This window comes from Sesamum indicum, linkage group LG2, assembly GCF_000512975.1.
Source record: "Sesamum indicum cultivar Zhongzhi No. 13 linkage group LG2, S_indicum_v1.0, whole genome shotgun sequence".
Classification (NCBI taxonomy): domain Eukaryota; kingdom Viridiplantae; phylum Streptophyta; class Magnoliopsida; order Lamiales; family Pedaliaceae; genus Sesamum; species Sesamum indicum.
In genome coordinates this window covers 17055614-17066137 of record NC_026146.1, presented here as the reverse complement: position 1 = coordinate 17066137, position 10524 = coordinate 17055614, and the positions used below count along the sequence as shown (strand labels likewise).

General features: G+C 35.3%; 4 protein-coding genes across 5 annotated transcripts in view; 3 read left to right on the top strand and 1 right to left on the bottom strand.

Annotated features, from left to right (window-relative positions):
• Positions 1-1601, top strand: part of LOC105156523 — a 2664-nt gene extending 1063 nt beyond the window's left edge. Inside the window, exons 2-3 of the mRNA XM_011072678.2 lie at positions 650-723; positions 1138-1601. Of these exons, the coding sequence (XP_011070980.1) occupies positions 650-723; positions 1138-1210 (147 nt within the window). The 3' untranslated portion in view covers positions 1211-1601. The remainder of the gene's footprint in view (positions 1-649; positions 724-1137) is intronic.
• LOC110013123 lies at positions 2949-4171 on the top strand. 2 transcript variants are annotated; one of them, XR_002288294.1, is made up of 2 exons: positions 2949-3785; positions 3951-4171. XR_002288294.1 is itself a non-coding variant. In XM_020698872.1 (1 exon), the coding sequence occupies exon 1, from the start codon at positions 3104-3106 to the stop codon at positions 3707-3709; it is 606 nt and encodes a 201-aa protein (XP_020554531.1). In that variant the 5' UTR covers positions 2951-3103; the 3' UTR covers positions 3710-3908. The 2 variants fall into 2 exon arrangements, 1 of the variants encoding a protein (XP_020554531.1); XM_020698872.1 differs by lacking the exon at positions 3951-4171 and having other exon boundaries at positions 2951-3908.
• On the bottom strand, positions 5417-6714 carry LOC105156522. The gene is made up of 3 exons (XM_011072677.2): positions 6451-6714; positions 5949-6112; positions 5417-5869 (listed from the first exon to the last, which is right to left on the bottom strand). Exons 2-3 carry the CDS (start codon positions 6047-6049, stop codon positions 5596-5598), a joined length of 375 nt encoding a protein of 124 aa, XP_011070979.1. The 5' UTR covers positions 6050-6112; positions 6451-6714; the 3' UTR covers positions 5417-5595.
• Positions 7694-10377, top strand: LOC105156520 (transmembrane emp24 domain-containing protein p24delta9). The gene is made up of 4 exons (XM_011072675.2): positions 7694-8129; positions 9114-9323; positions 9807-9883; positions 9970-10377. The coding sequence occupies exons 1-4, from the start codon at positions 7911-7913 to the stop codon at positions 10112-10114; spliced, it is 651 nt and encodes a 216-aa protein (XP_011070977.1). The 5' UTR covers positions 7694-7910; the 3' UTR covers positions 10115-10377.

Below are 10524 nucleotides of genomic sequence, written 5' to 3'. Positions count from 1 at the left end.
TCTCTTATTGATTTCCCCCCCCCCCCCGGGACAACCTACCAAATAGAAATACTTGCCATGCTAAATGGTCTGTTGCTCGAGTGTTAGGTAACCTTATGGCTCAGGTTGGAGTCTGCACTCTTAAGTGGTTTAGGAGCTATTCTTATCTCGATTGCTTCGTAATCATATCTATATTGATAATCCCTTTACTAAATGGAGTATGTGTGTTGTATTGACCTGTATTTAATCCATCTATTATAGAAACTCCAAGTCACGATATATTCCACGTGTTTTGTCAAGAATATTGGGTTAAAAGTTAGGAACGTGTCCACATGATTGGAGGCTTGGCCAATGAATACTCTCATGATCTAGTTCAATTCAGTACTTGATCTTTTAATACTCTTCGACCATTAGTTTTAAAGGATTCGACCGATTCTTCTCATTCCCCTTGCACATCTTTCAGCTAGCACATTCAAGTAATACTGCATGACTGCCCTTTTTGGTTCTAGAGATCGGTGCTTCTTCATTTTTCTTTCAACACATCAAAATTATTAGAAATCCTTGTGGGAAAGCCTTCATATTTCTCTTGCTCAAAACCCTTGAACAATCATTAGAACATGTAAATGCGTGAATTCTTCTGGAATCTTACCATAACAATGTAAAAATGCAGGTCACTCCACACAAGAGAGGTATCAGAAACGGACCAAAGGCTTTGAAACCTGTACCTGTAATCATACGTTGCAAGTAAGGTGTTTTTGTTTTGGCAATGGTAGCATGACCTTCTGAAATCTTTTGTGATGACTATCCCAAATCTGCTAATAGCATTCAGAAAGTTTGCTGGGCCTCCGTTTTCTTCGGAGTAACTGGTTGTGTTTTACTTAGCATTTGCAAGGATGTTGCTATGGTTTTTTCTGTTGAGAGAAACTGATAAGGAAGCATGTGTGGCTTGAACATTATAATGACCTGAATTTTGAAACAATTAGCCTATGCACCATTGCAATCAATTCTGTAATCACTTTGCAGTAAACTGAATTGAACTGTAATATAGGTCACGAAACCAATGTACCATCATACTTTACTACTTGTTAGTTGTGATCAGTTAAGCTATTCAGCATTAGAATTATGCCAAAATCCTTCACAAATGTTGTGGCTTGGCAGGGTGTGCGGTCGGGTAAAACTACCACACTTCTTCTGTTGCAGTGGGATTAAGCAAAATCCTGGTGAACAATGAACACAATGGTTTGTCCTGCCCTCTTGTCCCTTCTCCGGGAATCTTGTCTGCATAATCAAAGTGAAATTAAGCACATGGATAGAGAAATGCAGAAAATTGGTTATAGTGCATGAATTATCAAAATTGAAAAGTCTTTTACGGTGAATTGATGACCTGCCTTGTCACGGATTATACTCTTGGATTTGACATTCCTGGAGGTATTACTCAATTAGGTTTACTCCTCCTGTTGAACAATTTTATGGTAAAAATTTTCGGCTTTGATTAATCATTCTAGACTTCTGTTTTGATGTTTCTGTTCTTCACTTACTGCACTCAAAGTTGCGACTTATGAAGAACCATCTATGTATACCCATATACATTGCATATATATTTGGTGGGAGTTGATTGGGGATTGTTTGGGGGTTCCTCAAAATCATAACAGATTTTAGTTTAAAGATTAAATTGTCTCTCCTTGTTATTTAGCAAGTTATTTGATAACTGGTTGGGCATTAAAATTATAATAATTTCTTCTGACAAAGTAATTTTAACTTACCAAACACACAGAGGTAAAAGTGGGGTAAATGTATTTTTGGTTGTCAAATATAATTACTAATGCGATTTTGGTGCTCAAACAATTTAATATTGCAATTTTGGTGTTCGAATTTTTTTAACTTTTTTGGCACTTTTAATCCTTCTATTAATTTTTTTGTTAAATTTAATGAAAATTTCTTTTAAAGTGAAAAAAATTGCTATTTTCCTCTTATTTTGTGGTGTTTTTCAAGTTTGATCTAGTGCACCCATTTTTTCTATTTTTCTTCAAACTACAAAAGAGAATAAGCAAAAAAATTAAATTTAAGCAACAAATTTTCTAAATAATCTTAACAAAAAATTGTCAATAAATTTTAGAAAATTTGTTGTTTAAATTTATTTTTTTTGGTTTACTCACTTTTTAAATTTGAAAAAAAATAGGAAAAAATAGATGCATGGGATTACATCTTGAAAAACACCACAAAATGTGAGAAAAATATACTTTAAATAAAATTTTCGTTAAGTTTAACGAAAAAGTTAACTTAAGGACTAAAAGTGTTAAAAAAGTTAAAAGTTTGAGAACCAAAATTACAATTTTAAATTATTTGAAGATCAAAATTGTATTAATGACTATATTTGAGAACCAAAAAATGCCTTTATCCCGATAGAAGTTTTACGTGTACTATTTGGTTTGATTTGCATGTGAATAAAGGAAAATTCTAGTTTGGATTTTGCGAATTTGAACTAATCATATGACAAGTGCAATACATTATCGTGTAATTAGTATACAGTTTTGAAAAAATAATCAATTAATATAGCAAAGTGTAATATACTTGCGATGTGATTGTTTAGTTCGGCCAAATTTGATCCGAATAAGAATATTTCATGAAGAAAAAATTAAAACGTTATCGAACACATCAACTAATTTGAATATATTTTCATTTTTAAGGTGGAAAAATATTATAAAGTAGTCGAGTGCATAAATTAATTAAAATATATTTTCAATTTTATACAAAAATTTAAATAAATTGAGAGCCATATTCTTTTGCTGAAACTGAAAAGTAAAAAATAAGAACAAACTTCAGAGTCCTTTTCAGCTAAAATAAATAAATAAATAAATTTGAGGGTAGATTGCGTAGTTTGTAGTCTACAAAACAAAATTTCCGAAAAAGAAAAAAAAAAAAAAAAGTGTACATTAAAACAGAAATTGGATTGTCCGCCAAGACTTCGATAGTATTCCAAAACGAATTTTCTGTTGACCTTAAGAAAATAAATAAATAAATAAAAAGAAATACCATTAAAATATACTTGTTGGGGAGAGAGAGAGAGACAGAGAGAGAGAGAGAGAGAGAGAGAGAGGTTTAAGGAGGTTTAAGATCAGCAGCCATGGGAGACATTCTGTCCGCGCCTTCACTATCAAACCCTAGCTCCACCGCCATCGCATCCGCCACCTCCGCTATGACTACTTCAAATTCCTCACAACCCCCACAATCGAAGTCTGAAACGGAACCCTCCAACCGGCCCAAAACCCCAGAATCCGAAGCGCCTTTTCTAGAAACCCGAGATCCACCAGCAGAAAACCAAGAAGATCCAGCAGAAGATGAGACCCTTTTGGGAAAAGCTTCAGAAGATGAGGAAGGAGAAGGAGAGGAAGAGGAGGGTGAGTGCGGGTTTTGTTTGTTTATGAAAGGAGGTGGGTGTAAAGACGCGTTTATAGAATGGGAGAAGTGTGTGGAGGAAGGAGAGAAGAACAAAGAGGATATCGTGGAGAAGTGTTTTCAGGCAACTGCTGCTCTGAAGAAGTGCATGGAAGCGCATTCTGATTACTACGCACCTCTTTTGCAGGCTGAGAAGGCTGCTGAGGAGGAGGCCGTGAAGCAATTGGAGGAGGAGAAAGAAAGGTTGAGTAACCAAGATAGGGGCGTTGAAGAATCGGAGAAGAAGGAGAAGGAAGAAGCTTCGGGTGGTTCTGAGAAAAAGGAGACGTCTTGATTTTATAGAGATTTGTTGCTGTCTTGATTATACGGCTATGATTACTGATTGGACACTTGAGATTTAGGGCTTCGAGGTAATTTAACAGAAAACTTCAGATTTCTGACAGAAATTCATATATTTTGAATAATTGTATTGAACAATGAATGGAAATTCTTTCAGTGCACATTGCCAATATTAACTTAGAATCTTTTCAACTTACAGTTTATAATGTGATCTTGAATTGTTTTGTCTTGCGCAGTTGTGCTGCTATTTTGGCTCTGTGAATTTGAGTTTTTTCTTCCGTGATGTGGAATTATGATATGTTCTTGTGGAATAAAAGGGGGAATAGAGGATGTTGTTTGTCGAGCCGTGTACTTTTGAATGTTAGAAATGCTTGTATCCAGTATGTTGTGCTGATTGCTTAAGTCACTATTGTTGCAATAAAACAATTTGATTGCAAATCTGGGGGTGTGTAGTTGGTGTGTCAATTCGATGCATCTGGGAGAGCATATGCTGTATTTCTTTGCGTCCATTAGTTCCTAATTTGGTTTAGTAGACTCCAGAGCATTTCCTTTAAGAATTGTTTACAGTCATTCGTACTAATTCTCAGTTGCAACCTTGAAGATGGAAATCAACCTTGAACTTCGTAGTGGCTAGCTTTTCTGGCACTATCACTGATTTAAATTTGGTTTGCCATTTGCTAAATCCTCTCTATGACTCACCAATGACATAGTAAAGCGGCAGGTGCTCTTAATGTGCAAGTCTGTCTCTCTCTCTGTATGTGCATGCCTATTACCATGGTCTGTGGTCTGATTCTGAAACTTCTTTTTCTTATTTTTTGAAACTTTATCCTATCACTTTGATAGCAAATATAAGTTTTGTGAGAAGGTTCTAATTGGACAATAGAAGCTGCAGTTGCTGGTGGTGGTTTCCAAACTGTTCTTCAGACTGTTGTGTTTTTATTACTTATATATCTTAAGCTCCTTGCGTTGTAGTCGATTAGACTTTACAAATATTCACTAGCTCTTCTACTTATTAGCCTCGGCTGCTCCAGTGTATTATCACCACTTACATAAGTTGATGGAATAGTGAAACATGTTTACTTCATCAATCAACCTTGAAGTGATATTTAGGAACTTATCATAGATGTGTGGCTTAAGGAGGTAAAAGCTAGGTTTTTTATTCAGTTTCTTTTCAGAAGCCAATTGCTGTAACTCCTGAAGAAATTTAAAATTGCTCTTATCTGTATGGTATTCATATTCCCCACTGAATGGGAGAGAATTTCTTGTTCTTGGCAACTTTCAAGAAAGCCTGAGTTTTGAGAAATAAAGTTTAATTTTAGAGAGTCGCGTTTTAGTTCTGCTATATCCCTGTAAATATAAATGAAGAGACGGTATATTTAAGGGAATAACACTTCTCATCTGAATAAGTGAATAGCAAACACGTTATGTAAACCATTGGTTTTGCCTCAGATTTTGAGTTCACTGACCTGCAAACTGCCGGAGCCAATACAAGCAAAATCAGAACAAAATAATTTTGAAGTTTCTATTAGCAAAATAATCAAACCATATATACTTTCTTCTTTTCTTGAATATTCAGATTTCTGCTCCCTACAATAAGAAGGGGAAGGACTCTTCAAAGTTGGCAATTGAGAATGTGATCATTCTTCTTTAGTAAAATTGTAAACTATGTTAGTCACTTGACATGAAGATCACATCTTTATAGGCCTCTGCAGCAACAGCCGATCCTTTGCTATTTCCTAGATTACTTGTTGAGAACATTGCTGTCACACTTTGAATGAAGAGTTGGCAAATCAGTGGCATCATTTCTTTCACTCCGGCACTACACCATACACAGGCTGTGGTACTGATATCTGCTTAAAAATCTCATTTTTATGGCATCTCTCACTGAGCTTTAGTTGTAATTTTAGGAGCTGATAAATCGCCACAGCTTGTGCCCTCACACAGACATTCTTGAGGATTTGCGTAGAAATAATCCTCTTCTTTAGGATTGTCTGGGATAACCGTACGGCTAACTGGCTGGCCCATTCTTCTCACATGAGCCAGCCGTACGGCAGCTGAAAACTCATCCCATGAGAGATTTCCATTGTGATGTAAATCCAACAATTCTACGAGCCTTCTCCGATCAAGTTGGAATGATTTTTTGTACCCAAGATACCTGCAAAATAGCCAATCAGATGTATCTTTCAGATATTGTAGTTTATGTAGATAGAGCATCCACTAGTTCGATTTCATACCGGTACCTACGGTGGCCTTTCACAACCCTTGCTATGCTCCCATCATAAGTGGGAACAAAAGCATTACTGGCGACAGAAACTATAAAATCCAGCGCTGCCATTTGAGATGAATGATTCTGGAACTGTCACAAATCTTCAGGTCCCAGTGGCATTTCCTTTTTCATCTGTATCCCAAAGAATAAGCAATCTTAAGAGGCAAAAGTTAATGATAAAAAAAAATAGCAACGACATTCGAGGGATCAGTGTCCCAAAGGGAAGTCAATTTTTTATCAGGCATATGTAAAATGTTTCAACAGCAAATCAGGTATTAAATTATACATAATTTCAACAAAATTGTAGTTGACTAATACTTTATCTACAAATAACTTTCAGAAAGACAAGATACTTTCTCTTGTTTCTGCAGAGCCCTTTTTAAATCGCAATCTTACCTCAACTAGGAAAGAAAGTATTACTCATTGCATATGACAGTTTTATATAGACACAGAAAGAAGACACGACTCACAATACTTGGAAAGGCAGCTCCTAATGCTGCAAGTCTCCTTTCACCACCGTAGATCTGTGTCTCCAGATTCAATCTTCAGTATGCAATTGTAGGATTTGAAGGAAACCCCAAATGACAGAAATATGAAAACAACTGTCTACATTTCTCCAACTTGAAGAAGAAAGATTTATTTTAGGGAACAAGACTGAAGTAATGGGATTCCTTCCTAGGAATGAGGGGGAAAGATGTATAGAATCTACACTGAGCGGTGAATTTCAGGAGAGAAAAATGTCTAGAAACTAAATGAAGTGTAATTCTCAGGGAATGGGTTTGTTAGTTTAGCAAAACCGCTAAAAGTGAAATGGACTGCAACAATTTCTCTCTTTCTTTTAGCAACTCTGAGTGTGTGTAATTATAATCATTTCACCTGAAAAAACATCAAAAGCTCCATTCTACTATTAATGAATTAATATTTACCAATTAGTTTATTATATGAATCATTGCAGATTATGTTTGATTTAAATGGACACAGAGAGATAGACATGTGCGTAGCTACTACTTTAATTACCAAGTTAGAAAATATTAATCCGCCAAATGTTGCCTTTAATTAATACGACCAATTAATGTGATATGTGTGTTGGAGTTTGAGTGGTGGCATGTTATCTCCTTAAAAAATAATAAATACATCCTATAATGAATTCAATTTTCGATTTCTTAATGTCTGATTGCCACAACGTCTATCACACATTATGTGTATGTGTTCACTACAAACTACATTTACATCAAATGAAACACCAACAAATCAAAATCATCTGTGATTGAGATCATAAGTTTGAAATTATGAGTTTCATTTTATGTAAATTATTATAATTATATTAATATATTGATTGACTAAAGAATTAGGCTAATTTTATTATTTACTGTTTTTATTATATTAATATATTAGTTTAATCAATATAAAACCAAAAAAAGAAATCAAAATCATCTTAAGAAAATGGGATAACAAATGAGAATTTAACAGGGTAAAATCTTGCCTAAACCTCGTGGGCCGAGCTGAGGCCTTGATTTAGTGTTAGGAATTCGTTAATAGTAGAGCCCAATGGGCCCAAGCCGAATTAATTTATGCCAAAAATCGACGTTGCTATATATATTAGTGTTCTACGTGTAATGCGTTCATTGGCTTATACAACTATTTATTGACGTCATAATTTATATTTTTAATAATAAAAATGGAGTTATATTTGCATTCAGAAACAAAACGAAAATCAAGAATTAGAAGACAAGAAGATTCCGTACAAGTGATTTGAGCGAGGAAAGAATTTGACTGCAGTTCTTTCCTCTCCTCTCCCTCTGCTTCATTTGCCTTTTTCGGATTTCATCTCCGCTTACACTGTTATCGGGAACAAATATAGGACGCCACTTCCTAAATCGAAGGTGTTGACCCAGAAATTATTGGTTTTTCTTGTTTTAGGATCGTTACTATGAATATCCAAATCCAAGGACAGAGTGTTTGCCTGGTTTTAGTTTCAATTTTACTGTTATGGACGGGGGTGGAGTGTATCCGATTCGATCTGGAGTCTGGTCACACCAAATGCATAGCGGAGGATATCAAGAGCAATTCAATGACAGTGGGGAAGTACCAAATCGTAAACCTCAATGAAGGACAACCTTTACCTGATTCCCACAAAATCAGTGTTCGGGTACTGTTCTCTATCCAGGGTTTATATATATATATATATATATATATGTGTGTGTGTGTGTGTGTGTGTGTGTGGCGTGGTTTTCTTTTCTTGTGTGAAATTATTCGATTCTGGGTCAACTTAGTTTCTACTCTATGTACTTTGATTCGACAACAATGGTTTTGCTGAAAGTTTGGATCTTTCTGTAACTCTAATTCCCATTTGTCTTTTGTTAATTTGGTCTGGTTTGTTTTGTTGCTGCTGCTCTGTTTCGGCTCCATTTGCTGAATGGGCGTGCAACTTATATTTAGAAATGTAGCGGTTTTGATGGCAACATTGGAACAAAAATTTGAATCTTGAAATTAGAAATTTCCTGGATATAACTTAATTTCTTTTTGTTTGCGTGAGACTTCTTCATCGCTAAGACTACTCACTTGATGGATTTTCTGAAAGATTAGGGTTTTGGGAGAAGTTTGAAAGACTATGATTAGATAAAAAGAATTAAATCTTCTTTGGAGCTTATATTTTTAGGTATATTTACTATATTTTGTCTCCCTAATGTGAGACAACACTAAGCCAAAGTTCAATGATACTTATTTTCTTGTGTAGAAATGTGTTTTGCTTATTATTATTATGTTGTATTATTTATATGCTTTTTTTATTGCATCATTAACCACTCAAAAAAACCTATGCTCTTTTTATTGCATCATTAACCACTCAAAAAAACCTATGCTCTTTTTATTGCATCATTAACCACTCAAAAAAACCTATGCTTTTTAAGAATTTGCCTGCTGTTTCTTTTCATGGTTCAATGTGTCATTTATAGATTTTGCTTGAACTGCTTTCTATAAGAACATATTTTAAGATAATGGCTTCTGAATGGGTTTTAAGTTACGGAAACAAGTTAGCTATATTTTTCTTTACATTCTATTCGTATTTCAGTTATATTATTTTGCTTTCCGCAAGGGATGATTGTAAATTTTCTGAATTTTGTTGAACTCATAGGTTACATCTTCATATGGAAATAGCTATCACCATTCGGACAATGTAAATGAGGGCCATTTTGCATTTCATGCAGTAGAGGCAGGTGATTACATGGCTTGCTTTTCTTCTGCTGATCACAAACCTTCCACTACCATCACCATTGACTTTGATTGGAAGTCTGGTGTTGCTGCCAAGGATTGGACTAATGTTGCCAAGAAAGGCTCTGTTGAAGTGAGTGCTCATCCTTCTTCTGCCCTCGTATCCATCATGTTCATGCATAGCTTTACTTGCTTTTCTTTTAGCTGCTATCCTATCATGCCAAAGATGAAAGTAATCTCGGTTCTTTGTGTTTCTTGTTTTGATTTTTCTTTTCCTGAGGATGGTTGTGAGTCGACCGGAGTTACAATTGTAGTTTCTACTTTCTTGCTTCCTTTCTGGATTCCACTTTGTGGAGTTGCCTATCTATCTTTATAAGCTATTGGGTTGTTTTCTGTCCTAAATGGCAGGACAGAAATAAACTCATGGCAGTTTCTTCTTAACTCTAGAATGCAGGCAGTACCCCGTGTCAACCCATGTTTGCAGCTCAAAACTTATTCAATTATGGCCGTCTTTCTTGTACTTCATCAAGTTGATCATGCTTGGGAAGTATAAAAGTACATTTTGTTCTTCTTTTTCTAGTCAAAACTAATCTTCATTTTTCTTTATTGTCACCAGTTAATGGAATTGGAATTGAAGAAAATGTTTGATACAGTCCAATCTATCCATGATGAGATGTTTTATCTGCGTGAAAGGTAAGTTCTCTGGATGACTTTTCCGTGTTTCGTGAATCATACTATTCAAATTCCAACATCTCAGATTTGGTTGATACTTATTTCAGGGAAGAAGAGATGCAGCAACTGAATACATCCACGAACTCCAAAATGGCATGGTTGAGTTTTATTTCGCTTTTTGTTTCCCTATCTGTGGCTGGACTGCAGCTTTGGCATTTGAAGTCGTTCTTTCAGAAGAAGAAGCTTATTTAATGTACTCCTGAATTATTTTAGAGTTTTCCCCCCATTACTGTATAATTTTCCACCTAGAGTATGATGGCTTCAGTTCAACGTGATAAAAAGATTGTTTTGGCTATACATATTTATTTTTATCTTGGACAATTTACACATGCTGTGGAGGGTTAGGACGCAAACTGTAGAAATGAGGCTGCATGCCTCTACCCTCTGAAAACAGCTTTGTTGTATGCTTAGCATTTGCCATTTGCCACTTAATGCATCCCAGATTTCCAGTGAAAGCTCAGGTAGAAGAACTATAGCCATATTCTACTTTGTCAAGAGCAGATTTCCGGTGGAAGCTAAGGTAGAAAAGCTAGGTCGCCTTATTCTACTTTGTCAAGAAGACAAGAACAGTAGCTGAATGACTGATGAGGCTTGATACATGT